General features: G+C 42.5%; 1 protein-coding gene across 4 annotated transcripts in view; it reads right to left on the bottom strand.

Moving 5' to 3' along the window:
• LOC122791373 (aminopeptidase O (putative)) overlaps positions 1-21,768 on the bottom strand; it is a 2,634,672-nt gene that overhangs the window by 471,167 nt on the left and 2,141,737 nt on the right. For all 4 annotated transcript variants that reach the window (XM_044059088.1, XM_044059087.1, XM_044059089.1 and 1 more), the window contains one exon: positions 1,509-1,595. In XM_044059088.1, coding sequence (XP_043915023.1) covers positions 1,509-1,595 — 87 coding nt within the window. The remainder of the gene's footprint in view (positions 1-1,508; positions 1,596-21,768) is intronic.

Raw genomic sequence — 21,768 nt, 5'->3', positions numbered from 1 at the left:
CTCTAAATCCACAAAGACACAATGCAACTCCTTCTGACATTCTCTGTACTTCTCTATCAACACTCTCAAAGCAAACATCTCATCTGTAGTGCTCTTTCCTGGCATGAAACCATACTGCTGATCACTAATCATCACCTCCCTTCTTAACCTAGCTTCCACTACTCTTTCCCATAACTTCATGCTGTGACTGATCAATTTAATCCCTCTGTAGTTACTACAGCTCTGCACATCACCCTTATTCTTAAAAATCGATACCAAAACACTTTTTCTCCATTCCTCAGGCATCCTCTCACTTTCCAAGATTCATTAAACAATCTAGTTAAAAACTCCACTGCCATTTCACCTAAACACTTCCATGCTTCCACAGGTATGTCATCTGGACCAACACCCTTTCAGTTCTTCATCCTCTTCATAGCTATCCTTACTTCCTCCTTGCTAATCCACTGCACTTCATGATTCACTATCTGCACATCATACTTTTTTTTTTGGTAGAAAACCAGAGAAAGAAGATAATTACCAGCTATGGTAAGTAAAGGCTACACAGAGTGTAGAGGGAAAAGGAATACTAACAATAGTATTTAAGGTAAAAAAAATGTATGAGAGGAAGAAAAGGGACAGAATACATTAAAACTGGAAAAAAACTGCAACAGAGTCAAAAGGAAGGTAAGGGAAAGAAGCGAACCTAAGGATTTAAAGGTTTTAACTACAAAGTAGAGAAAGTTAAGAAATTTAAAGACTTATCTACTTGAGAGCAACAGTCACCACTTCCTTCGCTTATAATGGCAAACAAGATCGGAGGTATTTGGGGTTGCTGCATTATGGATAAGGGAGAAGCTCGAGAGATTTTTGGCTGCCATGAGCTTTTGCAATGGCCGAGTCGGATCCAAGGGATCGGATCAGAACCCATAGGGTGAGGACAGAATGAAAACTGACAACATCAGATCAAATATTTATTTAGCTAATGTCTATTCACTCCTGCATACATCTTCATTCAGGTACTTGTCAAAATGCTTATTAAACTAAGACACCTTTTATGTGCTTCAGCCTCCATTAAATGTCTCCTTAGACTGCCTCTAAAAGGAAAGTGCACCACATGATATGCAACTTCTTACAACTAGGCATTAGCATATTTAAAACCACATACCCTACATACTACTGGAAGCTAGATAATTGTGTGTGTGGGGGGTATATTCCAGAACACTTAACCAATTTATTTCTTCTCAGAAAGAGTAGTAAATTCCTAAAACATCTGGTATAAATGGATAATGCAAAATGAGTGATCACTTACAAGAATAATTCATACAAGTGAAAAGATATTTTAGAGAAGGGGGATACATAATGGACAAAATATCTAGTAGAAGGCAGCAGTAGTACTAATGCACGGAATAAACTGCTGGCAATGAAACAAAACACAATCCTGTACTGGCTGGAAACTATGACACAATACCAGATCTGTAGTATAAAATGTGCATATGAATAAGCCGTTAGTCAGCTGTTTACATACTCACCTGATCCTTTTCCAAGAATTCCTTGACATCTCCATATGCTGACAAATACCTGTGTTTCACAACAAGCTCGCACCACCTATGTCTGACCTATTTAAAAAAAAAAGCACAAATTACATTTCATATTCAGACACATTCAGGTTGACTACAGCTCAGATAAAAAAAAAACAAAAAACAGTACTAGCTGTATTGTAGTCTACAACACCAGAAGTTTCCATATTTCACTTTGTTAGCTCAGATATTAAAACTATGATTTCAGCAAGGAACATAAAAAATGTTAACACTGTGGAGCAGCCTGGTAGCTTAAGGTTACTCCCCAGTTCAGGTTTTACTAAGTACAACATCCTACCCTACTGCACGGCAAGTTTGCAGAACTCAAAAGTATACTGATGATACGTACTGCACACATTGTTAAAATATACAAGAAAAAATCTATTTGACACGAATAAATGATACTCCCAGGCAGTGATGGAGTTGTAAGCCAAATACAATCAAATGGAATCGTATCAATTACTGAATTACCAAGGCATGCTTGTGCAGTCTACAAATTACTGTGAAATGGTATAATGGTAAACAGAGTTTAAGAAAGTTGCATCGTGCAAGACATAAAGTAATAAATACCTCAGATCTACATTCTATGACCCTCTTTTCTAAGTAAAGACTGACTGCACATGAGAATGTTTGTACAAAAGACTACAAGGGAGTGCTTTGGATGAAAGCGGTCAAAGCAAGTTATATACTGAACACCAGACTGATGAAAGAAGAGATTGTTGCTGTTTGTCTTTCGGCTTTTTCCCGGTAAGGGGTCGCTACAGCGGAGCTCCGGTCCGCTAATGATTGGCAGTAGGTTTTTTTACGAAACGCCGAGGTGCCAGCTCGACAATCAACATTCAATGAAGGCACGCCCATTTATGCACACATCTTTCGAATGCTACCCAACCGCGGGGAGGACATGCAGACTCCACACAGAAGGCACTCCCAAACCAAGCCAAGAATCGAACGGGAGAACCTCTCGCTGTGAGGTAACAATGCTACCGCTATACCACTGCGGAATACCATGATGAAAAATGAGATTACACTGTTTAATCAGGGCTGCTTTGAGTTGGTGTTATAAAGAAAACTAAAGGGAAGCCTCATTAATAATGCACAGTGTGAGAAAGTATCCTGACAATCCAGCAGTATAAAGCTTTTTTTCATAATTTAAACAAATGGAACTCGCACTACAGCTTCAAAAATAGTTTTTTTTTCAATGCATCTGACTCCTGCAATACCCACAGACTCTGAAAAAAAAATTAAGACAAGCTGTGAAAAATAAAGCTTCCAAATTACAATAAAACTTACCAGCTCCAAAAACAATTTTCCCAAAAAATGAAAACTGAAATACCCATTTATGCATGCTCTCTTTTGCTAACTGAAAGAATAAAGACAGTCTGCTGTCACCCAAAAGAGTAGTGGTTAAGTTACCACACACGTATGCCTGACTTGCATTACCAATGACTACAACTATATTCTACTTTAAATCCTTATGGAAAGCAGCAGCCAGTAGCCCTAAAAACTAAACGTCCAAAGCCACAACTGCCATTTCCAACCCCCCCCACCGTGTGTGTGTGTGTGTGTGTGTGTGTGTGTGTGTGTGTGTGTGTGTGTGTGCGCTTGCATGCATATTTATATTACTTAATATTAAGTTCCCTTCAGAATATCAATGTCTGAGAATGTCGAACTGCATACGGTTGAGACCATATGATCAAAACTCCAAAATGTCAAATTGTTTATACTGAGATTGCTGTAAAGTGGGGATCAGAGAATTTGTCATTTTCCCAACTGTAGCACAACCTAGGAGTTGTTACTTGTAATTAACAGTGGGTGTGGGGGCATAGGCAGGCTTGCCCTAGACTGCAGAAAAACACAATTTTGTGGACTTTTGTTGCTTTTCATGTTCCGTAATGTCAATCATACGGGTTTATATCCTGGAATGTCGATAAAATAACAGACTTTATATAAAGAAGTTATGTCTTACCATAATGTTCTATCTGTGTTGTTGATCTTCACCAATCCTTGACAGTGGGTTAGGTTCTGAACCAACTCGGCCATATCTTCCAGCTCGCGCTCTCCAAACTCTCGTGCCAGGCTCTACCTATAACACTCCTCACAGAGACTACCTCAGATTGAGTTTGCCCATCAGCATAAAAAGTCTTATTAAAGAAGAACCACAGTTAGATTCCAAGGGGGAGCTGGTTCTTTAAATGAGGGTTTTAGTATCAGGAGTCCCTTTAAGAAAGCTTTACATGCTTGTGAGGCATTAGAGAAGAGTCATTCAAGGCTGAACGGAAATTTGAAAATGCTGCCAGATTAACTTTTATTGTAGATGCAGAGGAACCAGATTGGAAGAGTGTATTTAGGAAATCGAGAACATTAGGAATGGGACTGGTATAAGGGTCCAGTCCTTTATTCAAGGCCCACATAGTAATTTTTCCCATTTTGCTTTGATACAGCTTTCTAGTAGAAGGCTTGTGATGAGCAATAATATATTGAACAGGAGAAGAAAGGAAAGGAAGTCTGGCAATCATAGGAATTAGACAAGCCACGCAGTGAGCTTGAGATGTTGGAGATTTGGATGAACCATGCCCTCTGGGAGAGTTAGCAGATCTGGAACTGGGTCCAAAATCCATGGTTTCTGTATTAGATGAGGCCAAAGGAAGGGAAACCAGACTTGTTGAGGGCAGAAGGGAGCAATGAAGATCACTGAATTCTCCATCCCTTTGGCTTTCTTTAGGAATTGTGATATGAGAGGAGTCGGGGGAAAGGCATATAACAGACCGGGAAGACAACAGTGGAAAAGAGCGTCTCTGGGTGACTCCCCCGGAGGGGGGGATTAGGGCAAAGTAACTTCTGCACTTGTTCAGGGGACAGGCAAAGAGGTTGCAGCAAGGTTGCCCCCAATGGCGAAAAATCTTGTTGGCCACTACAGAATTTAGAGACCACTCATGAGAATGGCCCTGCTCAATTTGTCCACTATCACATTGGAACTTCCCAGAATGTGCATTGCTATCAGAAAGCAGTTGGAAGAAATCACCCATTGCCAAACTCTTCTCGACAAAGTGGGTAAAATTTGGTTCCCCCTTGTTTGTTTATAAACCAGACTACTGACATGTTGTCTGTCTGTGAATCATTACTGTCCCGGGAGGAAGGGCATCTTGGAATGCTTGCAACGCTAACAGCACTGCCCTCACTTCCAGAAAACTGATGTGCAAGTTGGCCTGCAATTGGGACCACGTGCCTTGGACTGTCCTTCCCAGATAATGCCCCTCCCACCCTATCTTGGAAGCATCTGTGGTCACTATGGCTTGAGGCTGAGGAAGAATGAATGGCTGGCCCAAGATAATCTGGTCGAAGTGTAGCTACCAGTTGAAATCCTGTTTGCAATGGCTGGTAATCAAAACTAGATGAGACACTGGTTGATGTATGAGATGATTGGGATGCTAGTAACCACTGCAGGATTTGCATATGAAACCTCGTTAGAGGAACCAGGGTGACTGATGCCACCATGAAGCCTAAGGTTTGAAGAATAAGTTTTGCTGGAACCCTGTTGCTTTGAAGAATTTGCCTGACTTGAACTCTAATACACTGCAGTCTTTCTGGAGGGAGGGATGCAATCCCTGAAACATTGTTTAAATGAGCACCAATGAAATCCAGTTGCTGAAAAGGTTGAAGGCTGGCCTTTTCAAAATTTATTGTTATGCCTAGGGACGCACAAACACTTATGGTGTAGTCTCTTGCCTGTTCTAAAAGATGCCTGGTGGTACTGGTGAGGAGCCAGTCACTGAGATACGGAAAGACTCAAAATCCTTGCAGTCTGAGGTGAGCTGCAACCATTGCCATGCCTTTGATGAACACCCTGGGGACTGTGGTGAGGCCAAAAGGCAGTGCCCTGAATTGGAAATAACTGGCTCCTAGCCAGAAGCGTAGAATCCTCCTGGAGCTTTTTTCCATTTTTATGTGGTAATAAGCATCTTTGAGGTCTACAGAGCACATCTAGTTGTCTTTTTCCAGGAAAGGAAGTATCGACTGAACCGAGACCATCCAGAGTTTGGTTTGTTGGATTGCTTTGTTGAACTGGCTACGATCCAGAATGGGTCTCTAGTCCCCTGTTTTTTTGGGCACTAAAAAGAATCCTGAGTAAACCCCAGATCCTATTTGGTCTGTTGGGACTATTTGGATGACTCTTTTGTCAAGCAGTTTTTTTAATTTCTAAGACTGCTGCTTCCCTTTGATTGGGTGGAACATCTGGGAGCCTTTTTTGAGTTGTAGTCATAACTGGAATTTTGTAATCTCTGGATATTATTCCTGCACCCATTTATCCAAAGTTATCAATTGCCAAGCAGGTTGGTGCAGGAATAAACACCCCCCCCCCCAACTACCTCCAGAGGAAGGCAATCGGGCCACTGATCAGGGATTCTGATAGGAAGTTCCAGAAAAGGATTCTCTGGACCCCTGATTTTGTGGTCCATTTCTGCCCCTAGGGTGGTGTGTTCCATTGCTTCTCCCTCTGCCCTGGGGGAAGTCTTTGCCTCGTGAGTCTTGAAAGGCCCTTTGGATTTTTTAAACCATAGTCTCCCACTTCTTTGGTTCCTAGAATAGGTTCTCTGAGGAGTGGAGAAATGTATGCCTATGGCAGAAAGGGTCTTGCTATCCTTCTCACATCTGGCTAAGGTGTCTTCTACCTTGGGACCAAAAAGGGTAGATCTGTCAAAAGTAGCATTGATGAATGACACTTTAAATGGTTCCACAAAGTCGCACAAGCGCATCCAGGAATGCTTTCTAATGGCTATGCCTAAACCCACTGCTCTGGTCATATCTACAGTTGCATGGGCAATGAGCCTCATGGACGAATTGGAGATAGCATCAAGGGTTGCAAGCTGAGACAAAACTTTGTCACGGACCTTTTCAGCCACTGTTCCTAAGAGAATATTTGAAAGCTCTCTGATCAAGTCTCTCTGTAATCTGGTAAAGTGTGCCATATAATTCAAGGACCTTAGAGCGAAGGTCACTGAAGCATAAACACACTTCCCAAATCTATCCAACATCCTAGACTCCTTGCTAGGAGGATGGACAGTCGGACTCTCTTCAGCAAGTTCTTTTTTGGTGGCAGCCACTATCACCATGCCGTCAACAGGAATCCCTTTAGACCAATGTGGCTCACCCTTAGGGGCCGATAATATACGATCAGGTCTCTTGAGTTTTAGCTCTATGGAGTTGGGCATCTTCCACACCTGCTGAGTGATCAATTTAATAAGATCGTCAGTGGGTGGAGAGATCCAAAAAGGTAGAGGGTTGGGCACGAAAAGCCTCCAGGTATACTGATTCCTCCGAGGAAGGTTGAATAGAGGACCAGCCACCCCTCTGTTTCAGGATTTCTAGGATGTCTCCAATGGAAACATCATCAGGGGGTGAGCTGGGGGAACCTTCATCATATTTTCAAAGTATTTTCAATGAAGAACTTCTTCTTTCAGGTGCTTCCTCTTTTCTTCTTTTTCTTCTTTGACTTCCTCGGGGGGAGATCCAGGATCAAAGAAGAGAAGAAGAGGAGACCAAAGTCACCTGGGAATTTTGTGCCCTTTGTCCTGGGGATGAGACTGATGGAAGCTCGGGCTGAAAGGAAGTAGAAATCTGTCCTGACATGGATGGCAAAGACTGTGAGTCCCCAGTGGACAATGCCTTCTCCATCATCCTAAAAGCTGCCCCCTCCCAAGAAGGATGGGAGCCCAAAACCAAAATGAACTCCTTCGGAACCGGGGTCACACCCCGCACCAAGGAGGCAGCCCATGGAACAAAAGCCTGGGTCGATCCTACAAAGGCCGAGGTACCAAGGGACATGGATGGTTCTGAAGGAAGTTAAATTGATCCAAGCCCCTCAGACATGACCAGAGAATCATGACCCTGGGAGACCTCCGGTGCTGAAGGCTCGGAGGAACTCAAGACAACTCTCGGAACCAGAAAAGAGGATGCTACCAGAACCAATACAGTAAACACCGGAGGAGTTGGAACTGAGGGCTCCAAGGTCTCGACAGGAGTTGGAGAAGGAGTGTATGGAGGAATCATAGCTAGGCTAGTTCCAGGGCCATTGTGGCTAGGAATGGAGGGTAATCCTCTGGTTGTCAGGAGCTGATCCACGAGTCTCAAAATATCGGCTTCAGAACGACTCTTAGTAGAATGGATAGAGGATGAGGAGGGAGATTTTTGGGGTCTCAATTCCACAAAGGGTACGGGTGGCAGATCTTTAAAGGGTAGAGGGAGAATATTTGGTTCTTGGTAGTTGTGGTAGCTTCGGCACCGAGGAATCTGTGGGTGCAGAAGAAGACATTTTCAGTTCAGGAGAGGGCTTGTGTCTGGAACCAGATAAATCCTCCGGTGCCGAGGAACTCTTCAGTACCCAAGTTGACTTAGGCATTTTCTTAGACGGCGCCAAGGTCCTTGGAACCAAAAAAGGCCTTTTCTTCGAAACTGAAAAAGATGAAGCAGTGCTAACGTCAACTGTACACTTAGATAAGGCCTCATCAAATCCTGTTTTAAGAAGTCCCTTTAATATTAACTTGTTTTTCCTTTAAGTCAGGGTTCATGTAGAGAACCCATGACAAACTGAACAGTCTTCTTGCAAGTGAATCTTTCCCAGGCAATAGACACATAAGGTGTGACTGTTGAAATTAGGCATCTTGCCTTCACATTTCTGGCACCTTTTAAAGCCTGAGGTGCCTTTAACAGATTTAACAAGAGAAGGTTGTTTTTCCTGGTCAGCCATTATAATGAAAATAACTGTCAAACACTCAGACAAGAAAGACAGAGAGAAGAAGCAAAGAAAATATTTTTGTTTTGTAGATTAAAGCTAGTAGATACCAATGATAGCATTTTAGAATACCTAAACAGGTAATAAGGAATAGAAGAAAGTACCACCAATGGTACTTAAGCTCTACCAATGGTAGGAGAGGGAAAAAAACAGAATAAACAGTTACGTTACGGTTAAGAGGAGCGGGTAGATAGCGTAAGAGGAACTATACAGGAATTTATTGAAAAAGGGTATAAGGAAGAACTTTAAAGAGTTAGAAAAATAACTCACTGTTATAGCCAAGGCTCAAGAGATGGAAACTAACGCGTCTGGTCTGTGAAGTGGCAAACGAGATCTGAGGTAATCTCTGTGAGGAGCAATATGGGTAGAGTCTGGCTCGAAAGTTTGGAGAGTGCGAGCTGGAAGACATGGCCAAGTCGGTTTCGAACCCACTGTCAAGGATTGGGTGAAGATTGACAACATCAGATTTTACACTTCCTGAGACAGCCATCAACAAAGAACAATACTGCCACCATTTTTGACTACAGTATCATCATATTACAGACGCAAGGAAGTTAACTACATCACCACTGCAAGCAGCCAATATGTGGCAGTGACAAAAGCGAAGGACCTCCAATTCTTCTTACTGCAAGCCTGACAATAGTAATGGTAGAAGTCATACAGCCAAATTTCACTCTAGAGAAATATTTAAAGGTAACCACAGGGCGTTTTCTGTAAGCTTATACTACTTTGTACCACAATCCCTCAGCTTCCGAAACAGCAGTCTATAAAGGCACATAAGACAAATTTCAGACAGTAAACAAAACATACCTGTATGTGTTAGCAGTGTGCACAAAATATGCAGTGTTTCTCAGCTAGCTCTGAATTACTTGTGGTTTTTCCTCACAGATTAGCAAGTATTCCCATAGCAGGTGTTAGGACTTGTGTTCCAGTACTTACACTGTAGTGCAGCATGAAGGGAGTGCTGCACTCCAGATGATTTGTTAAATCAAGGTCCAATCCACCAAAGATGCTGGTAGCTTAGGTGATGTTAATGATACTGTGGCACTTATGCAAAAAAAGCAGGATAAATTTTACCTTTACAAAATTTTAAACAATAATGTTTCATAAATATATACACCAAAGAAAATGATCATTTCCAATAGATATTAAGTGACTCCACGTGCAAAAATGGGAAAAAAAAGGTTGTGGATGGCTGGATTAAGCTCTGTGTATACCTTTCTTAGTTTCCTATGCCTAATCTAACAAAACATTTTTTCCTTTGCAAATTTTCAGTCTTTTTTCAACAAGAAATAAGCACCTGGCATACCTCAACACTTTACAACTACATATAATTTCCAAGCACCATGTTTTATCCACTACTTTTTGTCCTGCATTCCCAAAAACATATCTGTATAAGACACACAGCTCAACCAGAACGCATCGTATTTTATGCTAACATAACTTCAAAATTCCTTAATATGTGAACAAAACATGTCACATTTGTTTTTCCACTCATCTACACCAGTGGTCCCCAACCACCGGGCCGTGGACTGGTACCAGGCCGCACAAAAAGAATAAAAACTTTTTACTGAAATGAAACTTCTTTATACACAGACTGAAGCGAAAAAGGTAAATGTGTGTATGTATGTGTATGAGTGTGTTTGTTTCTGTCTGCATGTGTGAGCGAATGCGTGCATGAAAACAGAATGTACCTGTGTGTGAAAGCAGAAGAGACTGTGTATGTTAGTATAAGAGAGAGTGAGCAATGAGATCGATCGAGCTGTTATTTCACACCCACTAAGCAGAGCTTTTTGCTAGGTAGCAAGTGTAATATAAATAAACGAAACTGAAAAAAGGTGTGTGTGTGCGGGTGCGTGTGTGTCTGTATGTTTCTGTCTGCATGTGTGAGTGAATGTGTGCATGAAAGCAGAAGAGCCTGTGTGTGTGTGTGTGTGTGTGTGTGTGTGTGTGTGTGTGTGTGTGTGTGTGTGTGTGTGTGTGTGTGTGTGTGAGAGAGAGAGAGAGATCCCTGGCAGCAGCAGAAGAAGATACAAAGCCGCTTTTTCCAATAAATTCCCACACTGTGTATGTGTGTATATATATATATATTTATATATATATATATATATATATATATATAAAGTCCAACTGAAAAAAGGTCACTCCTAGTTCTCCTTAGGGGTTATTGGATATTTTACAAAGGTGCTTCTTTGAGACCAGGTGTTAGAAATATCTACCACCAGAGGGATGAACCAGTGTTCACTGTGCAGAGAAAAATTGCAGACAGGACTCTGAATCTGTGATCAATGAATTTTTTTTGAGGGTTGAATCCTGGCAGGGGCAGCATCAGATGTTCCAGCTGCTCTCAGGCAATGGCAGAGTGTACAATATTTAAGCCTGAACAGTTGAAAAGTCCTTAATAACTTTTAGTGTGTGAGGTGGAGTGACAGCCATCTGAGCAGACAGTCTCAGCAGACATGATGTCATGCAGGGCAGAGTCTTACTGGAAAATAAATGTGGGGCTGGTGGTTCAGCTTTTGCTCAAACTTTTATGGGATATTTAGAGGTCTGTGTACTTCTCGACCATACCCCTCAACCTCTCACACAATTAATCTGGGCAGAGCCACAAATAATAGGGACAGATTTTAAATATTGTTCTTATAAAACTTACAAAATTGCTAGAATAAGGTTTCCATTAGCATGTATTTTCTGAGGATATGAAGTATGAAACTCCCGATAAATTAAGCCCACAAGTTAACCCTAGCTAAAATGAGTAAAACAACAAATATCATGCTAGTCCAGGAGTAACTGCCATTGAGGTAATTTATTCAACAGGTATGAGATAAGAGCTTTTGTTTTTCATGGAAAATTTCATCAGATAAAAACCATTAAAATAGGAAGACTTAGTTTATAATATAAACTTTATATTATATAATTATATAATTTATATTATATATTTTGACATGCCCAAAAGACATTTTTTTCCCAAAAGACAATTTTTTCTATTTATTATTGTAAAGTTTACAAAAAGATAGTTTATGAGAGGCCAAAAGTATGTGTCGGACAGATGAAGACACTATTGACTGTTTGGCTATTAATGGAATTGGAGAAACCAAGCTGTCAGCTTGAGGTTCAAAAAGTCGGGGTGGATCATGCCTGTCGGTTCGAGATGTCTGGGTGGATCATGCCTGTCGGGAGGGACAGAAGATTCGGAACTGGGTCCAGAATCCAAGGGCGGTGAGAATTAGATGAGGCCAAAGGAAAGGGAACCAAATCTGTTGAGGTCAATAGGGTGCAATGAGGATGACTTTGCTCTTCAACCTAATTGCTTTCTGTAGGAACTTTGGAATTTGGAGGAAAGGCATAAAGAAGACCAGAGGGCCAACTGTGGACAACAGCATCCCTTGGTGATGCCCGCTGAGGGAGGATTAGGGCAAAGTAGCTGTTGCACTTTTTTGTTTAGGGGAGAGGTGAAAAGACTGCAGCAAGGCTGGCACCATTGACGGAATATTCTCTCTCTGTCACTTTTGGATTGAGGGACCACTCATGAAGAAGGAGTATGCATCTGCTCAGTTTTTCTGCTATCACACTGGACTTCCCTGGAATGTGCATTGCTATTATAAAGCAGTGGGATGAGCTCACCCACTGCCACACTTTGAGAGTTTCTCAGCACAAGGGACAGGACCTCCTTTCTTGTTGATGACCCAAACTACTGACATGTTGTCCATTTGAATTACAAATGTCCCTGAATGGACAGCATCCTGAAAGGCCTGCAATGCTAAAAGGACTGCTGTCATCTCTAAGGCATTGATATGCAAGCTGGCTTCTATGGGGGACCAAGTCCCTTGGATAGTGTTCCCCAGATAATGCACCCCACCCTAACTGGGAAGTGTCAGTGGTCATTGTGGCCTTGGGATGAGAGGGGGGGGTGAAAGGACAGCCTTTTAGAGTTTGATCCGATTGAATCCACCATTTGAGATCTCTCTTGCAAATGTTAGTGATTGTAATCAAAGGTGACATTGATGGGTATAGCACTGACCATTGTGTTGCAAGCAGCCATTGTAAAATTCTCATGTGAAATCTGGCTAAGGGAACTAGAGATATAGCTGCTGCCATAGACCCCAGTGCCTGTAGAATTAATTGTGCAGGTACTTTCTTGTTGACAATCTTCATGACTCGTGATCTGATTTTCTGTAGTCTCAGTGGGGGAAGAGAGGTTATTGTTGTCTTTGTGTTCAGGATGGCTCCTATGAACTCTAAGGTCTGAGTTGGTTTGAGATGAGATTTTTCATAGTTTATGGTAAGCCGCCCCAGATAGGAACATGTTTGCAGAATCTGCTCTCTTGCCTCTAACAATTGATGCCTGGTCGGAGTCGTAATCAGCCAGTCGTCTAAGAACGTAAACACCCAGAATCCCAGCAGTCTCAAGTGAGATGCATCTATTGCCATGCACTTGGTGAACACCCTGGTGGCTGTGGTGAGACCAAAGGGCAGAACTCAGTCACTAGACTGCCACCCAGCCATTAACAGAGAAACCTTCTGGATCGCCTGTTCATCTTTACGTTAGTACACATTCTGAAGGTCTATTGAGCACATCCAGTCATCCTGCTCCAAAAGAACAAAGAATGGACTGAACTGTGGCCATCCGATTCTAGATTTTCTCTGGTCTGGTGGGACGTCCTGGATGACTCTTTTGTCTAGCAGTTCTTGAATTTGTAGTACTGCTTGTTCGCTCTGATCAGGTGGGACATCAGAGATTCTTTAGAAAATGGGTGTCGAAGCGAAAATGGTGTAATATAACCTCTGGAAATGATCTGCTGCGCTCAGTTATCTGATGTTATTTCTAGCCGGGCTCTCTCATGCACAGTTAGTCGACCCCTGACTGCCTCCAGAGGAAGACAATCAGGCCTAGTTTCAGGAGCACTGAAAGGGTTTACCAAAGAAAGAATCTCTGTACCCTTGGTTTTGCAGGCCTCCTCTGCCACGAGGGTGGCATCTACCACTAAGTTCCCCCTCTGCCGTGGGGGAACCACCTCCAAGGGTGTCTTGAAAAGACCCTTGGAAGATTCTTCTTACTACTCCACTGATTCTTTGAGGAGTGAAAAAATGTACACCCATGCCAGACAGGGTCTTTCCATCTTTCTCTTACCTGGACAAAGTTTCTTTAAACTCAGGCCCAAACAAAGACGTGCTGTCAAAGGAAGCACTGACGAACGAAGACTTGAAGGGCTCCACAAAATCACAAGTGCATCCCTGCTTGACTCCTGATGGCAACACCTGAACAAACAAGCTGATCTTGTCGTCCCTTCGGCTGCATGAGAAATGAGCCTCATGGACGAAATGGATATGGAGTATAGGGTAGCCAACTGAGAGGCAACAGATTCTTGAACCTCTTCAGAGAAAGATCCTGAAAAGGTATCTGAAAGCTCTTCAATCAGATCCCTCTGCAATCTGGTAGTGTGTGCAAGAAATTCAAGGACCAGAACACAAAGGTTATTGAAGCATAAACTTATTTCCCAAACCTATCCATTGCCCGAGACAACTTGCTGGGTGATAGAGGAACTTTCCTCTGCTAATTCCTTTTCTGTTGCTACTGCTACAATCATGGCATCAACAAGCAAACCTTTTGATCAGAGCAGTTTATCTGACAGGAGTGATAATTCTGTCAGGTCTCCAGGGAATAAGCTCAGCGGTACTGGGGTCTTACATGCCTGCCGAGAGATCAATTCAATGAGCTCATCAGTGGGTGGAGTTACCCAGGAGGTACATGGGTGGGTACCAAAAGCCTGCAGACACACAGACTCCTCAGACAAAGGATTGCTGAACTTCCAATCACCTCTCTGTTTAAGATTTCTAGGATGTCTCCAAAGGAGACATCATCAACAGGTGATCTTGGGGATCCTGCATCTTCATCAAAGTCCATGTCTTCTGTTATAGATTCCTCTGGGGAATCCAAGTGCTTTCTCTTGCACTTCTTCTTAGGGACCTCCTCAGTGGGATGATCTGGGGAAGTATTAGAAGAACAGGATATTCCCTTTTGAGACTCCTGAGATTTTGGTACTTGCTGCCCTTGTGGAGGCAATGGTTGGGACTCTGAATGCAGGTGTGACAGGGATGTGTGTTCTGAGTAGGAAGGGGCAGACTGACTGACTGCTACAGTCATAGTTCCTTCCATAGCCTCAAAAGCTGATCCACCCAGAGAAGGGAGGGGCCCTGAATCTGAAATTGTGGATCTGGGAACAGAAGCCACCTCTGCTCTGAAGAGATCCCTCTCGATGCAGCAGCAGGAGCCGAGCTGATCCATGACGAGGCTCTGAGGTGCAGAGAAGGCTCCAAAAAGATAGGAGTTGACTCTAACCCCTTAGAACCGACAGGATGGATATGGCCTCAAGAGGTCTCCGGACCTGACTTGAAAAGAAGAGCTCAGAGTAATAATCAGTTCTGAAGATAAAGATATCTTTGGTTTTGATGCAAATGGCACTGGGTAGCTCAGGTAGCTCACAACTGTAATCTCAAAACCTTCAAGTGAAGTAAGTAAAGAGGGAGTAGCTGAAGAATGGATTCCTTGACCTGTCGGGGTAGGAACCAAGGTGGATCCTGTCATACCTTGCGCCCAAAGGATTTTTCTCACCAGTCTTTCCACGTTGCCTTCAGTTAGACTTTTACAGGAATGGACTGACATCACAGATGGCGATTTAGGTCTCTCCAAGAACAATAATGAAAGTCTCTCTGGAAAGGGATCAATGGAGGGTGAAAAAGTTGTTCTCAGAAGAAGAATTTTCATAGAATCCTATACTTGTGGTGTCAGATCTGATGATCTCAGCACTGAAACTTGTTTTTTTTTCCCTTCTTGTGTCTTCACAGCTGAAAAGGGTCGATTCTGATGAAGGACTAGATTCTGTTCTCAGGTCCAATAGATCAGTTGGAGCCAATGCTTTTGACTTTTTTGAAGTCGGTTCCAATGGAGGGGATGGAACCAAAGACTTAAGTTTTTTAGCTGTTGGAGCTGAAGGAGAAGTTGGAACTAAAGCACTTCTGGCCTTCTCTGAAAGTCTGGAGGAGGAAGAAGAGGAAGGGCTAGGAATGTGAGATTTGTCCTTTAATTTTTCCAAAGTTCTAGATATAGCTTCACCAAAGGAGGATGGAAGCCTTTCAATATCAATTTGTTTTTTCTCTCTACAAGAGCTCTCTGACTAAAGGATTAGCAGACTGAATAGTCCTCCTGAAGACAGAGGGGTCCCAAACAGTACATGCAAAGAGAGTGTAAATCAGTTTTATGACCACATTTCTCACAGTGTTTAAACCCAGCCAGGCCTTTCTCTTCCTCTGCCATACACACACACACACTCACGCACCAACAGAGAGATGTAATAGAAAAGGAGATACAGAATAGAAATGTATTATTTTTTTTTTATATATAGATGAAAGGGATAAGGAGCCATCGACAATGATAGTAATCAGGCTACACCAACATGTAAAAGAAAGAGAATACTAGCAATAATATTCAAAGAGTACTTAATGTAGGAAAAGCTGCAAAGAGAAGCTTTAAACAAGAAAGGGATAGGAACTTAGTTCAAAACGAAGTTGCTTAAGAAGGGATAAGAAAGCGATAAAAATGATTTTAAAAGGTTTTCTTAAAGAAAACATCAAAAGAATTAACACTCGTAGCTTGAGAGCACTGGAAACCAGATCTAACTTGCAAAGTGCCAAACGAGATCTGAGGTAACTGGGACAGGTGCACTGTGGGTAAGGGATAAGCTCAAGAGTTTTTTTGTTTACCACGAGCTATGGTAGCAGTCAAGTTGGTTCAGAGGATTGGCACAGAACCCATAGGTTGAGGACAGAATGAAAATTGACAACATCAGATTATACCTTTAAGCAGTTTTAAACTCTTGACCAAAACAATACCCTATATGACATATCTTCATTATTACCCCTGTACAAAAGCTTTATATCTTCTGTTTGTACACAAACACCTGTACCACATATAACCCGTGTTTTCTGAATAGATACCCATTTACCATAACAAATAAATTACTTGTACAGTCCACTATTATGATGCATCTCTCTACATAACACAATTTTGCATCCTTCCAAAACTCCTCCTAAACTTCTTATAAAATGATCAACATAACAAATACATAAAAGGATACTCTTTGTAACACACCTGTTCTTACCTTAAAATCCTTGCCAGTATATTCACTGACAATCAGCAAACCATTTGTTTCCCAATATAATTTCTAGACACTTAAAACAATTGTCTCAAGGAATCCCAAAAGTAACAAGTTGCCATCAATATATTACATACCACATGACTCCCAAGAGGACTGCACAATTAAACATTTATTCTCTCCCAGCATGAAAACAAAAACTGAGAAAACACAGTGGCACTGAAAAATGAAGTTATGTACTCGCCATAATGTTCCATGTGAGTTGTCCATCTCATCTTCATTCTATACTGATGGGTTCGGAACCAATACTCGGTTCCAACTCGGCCGCTTACTAAAGCTCAAGATTTGAAGCTAGCTCATGGCTCCATCCCTATCCCATGATGCTGCGGTGATTTCCTCTGATCTTGCTTGCTGGTGAATTTATATTCTACTCTATAACTGTATACGAATGTACACATATATCAAATCTACAAACCTGGACAAAGACCAAAGTATATTACTGAATACTAAGACTTCCTTGATCCTCCAGGAGCTAAGAGGATGGGGGTTGGAGGGTGGGACGTAAGAATGAAGACGAGATGGACAACTCACATGGAACATTATGGTGAGTTGTCCATCTCATGTTCATTCTTGCGTTCCACCCTCCAACCTCCATCCTCTTAGCTCCTGGAGGGTGGGATGTAAGAATGAAGGCGAGATGGACAACTCACCATAATGTTCCATGTGAGTTGTCCATCTCGTGTTCATTCTTACGTCCCACCCTCCAACCCCCATCCTCCTGGAGGACCAAAGAAGTAAGACAAGATGGACAACTCACATGGAACGTTACGGTGAGCACATAACTTCTTTATGTGAAGTTGTACCGTCTTGTCTTCATTCTGCACTGATGGGACAGCATCCCTAACACCATCTTTCCTGGGTGGCTCACGGGAGGACATTCTTTAGTACAGTGGATCCAAAGGAGGCTCTGTCCCTGGAGGTCAAGTCTACTTTGTAATGAGTGATAAAGGTGTGAGGTCTTGCACATGTTGCTGTTGCACAAATGGTATGTAATGGCAATCTTGCTTTAAAGGCCTGAGAAGTTGAGATGGATCTGGTGGAATGCACCCTTGCTTTATTTGGCAACTGTTTGTCTGCTGATTGATAAATAAATGATATACAATCTGACAACCTTCTGGATAAAGTTATGTTTGTTACTGCTAAATATTTTTTGTTGTCAGAAAAAGAGACAAAAAGTTGGTCCAATTTGCTATGTGTTTTTGTTCTATGCAAGTAGAAACATAACTGCCTGTGAACATCAAGTTGGTGAAGAATGTATTCTACCTTACTGCCATACTTAGGGAAGAACACTGGTAGGTCTACTGACTGATTTAGATTGATCTCCAAACATACCTTGGGTAGAAAGGAAGGGTTTGTACATAATGACGCTCTTATCGTTATGAAAAATCATATAGGGAGGTTTGATTGTTAAAGCTTGTAACTCTGACACTCTTCTTGCTGATGTGATTGCTACAAGAAAAAGCATTTTCCAAGATAGAAATTTCAAGTTGCAAGATGATGCTGGTTCAAAGGGCGGTATGATTATGCGAGAAAGAACAAAATTAAGATTCCACTGTGGCAAAGGTAGTCATATTGGTGGTCTTAGCAAATTACTTCCTCTCAGGAAAGCTTTAGAGAGTTTATGAGACATGATGTTTACACCTTCGTTCCCAATATGAAAATTGGATATTGCTGCCAGCTGGACCCGAATTGCTGCTGCAGCAGCTCCCTCATTGAAAAGCTTATCTAGGAATTCTAAAATAAAAGCTAAGGGTGCTGAATAGGGGGTCAATGAGGTGCTGTGAAGCCCATATTAAGAATCTTTTCCATTTGCTGTGGTACAGTTTCCTCATAGAAATCTTATGAGAAGAAATTAGTATGTGGCGAACCTCTGGAGTAAAGTTGTGTACCTGGCTATATTGATAATTGGAGCAGCCATGCCATCAATTATAGAGAGTGAAGAGATGGATGGAAGTTCCCCGACAGGTGTGTCAGAACGTCTGGCACTGGGTCCAAAATCCATGGTTCTTCCAGGAGATGAGGCTTCAGGAAGAGCAACCATACTTGACAGGGCAGAATGGGGCTATTAGAATTAGGGTCCTTCCCAGACTACTGGCTTTCTGGAGAACTTTGGGTATTAAAGGAAAGGGTAGAAATGCATAAAGGAGTCCTGGGGCCAATCATGTACAAGTTCATCCCTCTGGGACTCCCCCGGATAGGGAATCAAAGCAAAGTAGCTGCTCCATTTTGCATTTGTGGCCCTAGCAAATAGGTTGCAGCAAGGCTGACCCCATCTGCGGAAAAAGAAGTTATGTACTTAGCACAACGTTCCATGTGAGTTGTTCTTCTCGCTTTCATTCTTACTGATGGGTTCGGAGCCGATCCTCAGCTCCAAGTTGGCCAATTTGCAAAGCTTGGGGTCTCTAACAGCTCGAGGCCCAACTCCTATCCCATAATGCACCTCTACCTTCCCCAGATCTTGTTTGCTGCCAACTAGTGGTAAATCTAAATCAGATTTCAAAGGAAATCATAAAGACGAGTGAGAGAAAACTCCTCAGAAGAACCAAAACCAACGTAGAGCCTCTCTTGAACTTCCAGACATTGGATGGGAGTAGGTGGGGTGGTCGTAAGAAAGAAGGCGAGAAGAACAGCTTACATGGAACGTTATGGTAAGTACATAACTTCTTCATGTGAAGTTGTTCAATCTTGCCTTCATTCTTACTGATGGGTAGCGTCCCCAGCACCACAAACATGGGTGGCTCACGGGAGTACCTGTCTAAAAACAGCAGAACCAAATGAAGCCCTATCCCTAGAGGCCTTGTCTACTTTGTAGTTAATCATGAAAGTATGTGGCCTTGACCATGTGGCAGCTGCACAAATAGAATCAATGGGTAGTCTGGCCAAAAAGGCTATTGAAGTAGAAACAGCTCTGGCTGAATGAGCCTTGACTTTGTTCTCTAAAGAAATATCTGCCTTGTGATATATAAAGGCGAGAGCCATTTGGATAAGGTAGACTTTGATACTGCTGCACCTTTCTTGGAATCTGAGAAGGAGGTAAACAACTGATCAGCTCTTCTATGGTCTTTTGTCCTGTTTAAATAGAAACAAAGTTGCCTATGGACGTCAAGCTTGTGAAGCATATATTCCAATTGATTAGTGTGATTGGGAAAGAAAAGAGGTAATTCAATTGCCTGATTAAGGGTGTACTCTGAACAAATTTTGGGTAAGAATGAAGGGTTCATCCTGAGGGGAAACCCTATCTTTGTGGAATGTCAAATATGGGTGCCTAACTGAAAGGGCTTGCAACTCCGAAATTCTGCATGCGGATGTAATGGACACCAAGAAAATGGTCTTCCAAGGAAGATATTTCAGCTCACAGGAAAATGTAGGTTCAAAGGGCGGGAGAATAATCTTGGATAGGACTAAATTCAGATTCCATGGAGCGGTAGGTGATTTAATTGGTGGTTTTAGATGCATCGCACCCTTCAAAAAGGCCTTCGCCATCTTGTGGGAAATAATACTGTTTCCTGATTCACCTATATGGAAATTAGATACAGCAGCCAGTTGTACATGAATGGTTGCTGCTGCAGATCCTTTGTTGAACAGTTTGGACAGAAACTCTAAGATGTCCAATATGGAGGCTAGAAAAGGGTCAATGTTATTCTGCTGGGCCCAGATTGAAAACCTCTTCCACTTACTGAGGTATAGTTTCCTGGTTGAAGACTTATGTGAGGACAAAAGAATATGTTGAGCTTCTTCTGATAAATTTTGGAACCTGGCTATTCTGGGAATTGGAGCAGCCAAGCTGTCAGTTTCATGGACTGAAGTGAAGGGTGAAGAGCTCCTGACGAGTGAGTCAGAAGATCCGGCACTGGGTCTAGGATCCAAGATTCTTCTATTAGATGAGGCTTCAGAAAGGGGAACCAGATTTGACAAGGCCAATATGGGGCTATTAAGATAAGTGTCCTGCCCAGAAAACTGGCTTTCTGCAAAACTTTGGGAATCAGGGGAAAAGAAGGGAAGGCATAAAGGAGTCCCGGGGGCCAATCGTATATGAGCACGTTCCTCGGGGACTGTCCCTGTTGAGGGATCCGGGCAAAGTAGTTGCTGCATTTGGTGTTTGTAAGACATTTATATGCAATTGAGCCTCATGTACCTGCCATGTACCTTGGGCTGTCCATCCCTGATAATGCCCCCCCCACCCAATTAGGGAGGTCATCCATGGTCAACGTTGCAACTGGAACCGGAAGGACAAAGGGACGTCCCATGGTCACCGATTTGGACGTTAGCCACCACCAGAGATCCTCCTTGCAAGAGCTGGTTATCAGAAATGGGTGATTCATTGGTAAGTCCTGAAAGATCCATTGCATGAATTGCAGCCACTGAAGAATGCGCATGTGAGATCTCGCCAGGGATATTGCAATGATAACTGCTGCCATGGTGCCCAGCAGCCTGAGAATCTGCGATGCTGGTGCTTTGTGTTTTGAAAGGAGATCTACAATTTGATGTTGTAGGGTAAGCACTCTTTCTGAGGGAAGTTTTAAGGACATGTTGACTGTGTCTAAGTCTGCTCCTATAAATACTGTACGCTGTGACGGCAATAAAGCAGACTTCTTTGAATTTATTGTGATGCCCAGTTGAAAACAAAGATCTAAGGCAGTGTCCCTCACCTGAATAAGCTGATACCTGATGGATGCAATGAGGAGCCAGTCGTCCAAATATGGAAACACCCGGATTCCTTGATGTCTCAAGTGAACCATGCCCACTGCCATACATTTGGTAGTGAGACCGAAGGGCAGGGCCCAAAACTGAAAATGACTGGCTCCCAGCCTGAAGTGCAGGTGATGTCTGGATGGCTTGGCCATTTTGATATGGTAGTACGCATTCTGAAGATCTACTGAGCACATCCAATTGTCTTTCCCTAGGAACAGGAGTATAGACTGAAGACCATCCGGAACTTTGTCTTTTCTACATACTTATTGAGTCTGCTGAGGTCCAAAATTGGTCTCCAGTCCCCTGTTTTCTGTGGCACTAAAAAGAATCTTGAGTAAGTTCTGGATCCTTACTGGTCTGCCGGGACTGGTTAGATGACTCTTTTTTTCTAATAGTTTTTGAACCTCTACTGTTGCTGCATCCCATAGACTGGGTGGAATGTCTGGGATTCCATTTGTTGGTTTGGGATGGGTATGAAAGGGGATGAAATAGCCTCTGGATATGACATTTTGTACCC

The sequence above is a fragment of the Protopterus annectens genome, chromosome 17.part0, assembly GCF_019279795.1.
Source record: "Protopterus annectens isolate FY-2018-M chromosome 17.part0, PAN1.0, whole genome shotgun sequence".
Classification (NCBI taxonomy): Eukaryota; Metazoa; Chordata; order Ceratodontiformes; family Protopteridae; genus Protopterus; species Protopterus annectens.
The sequence above is the reverse complement of the archived record's forward strand: the minus strand, read 5'-3'. Positions and strand labels throughout refer to the sequence as shown.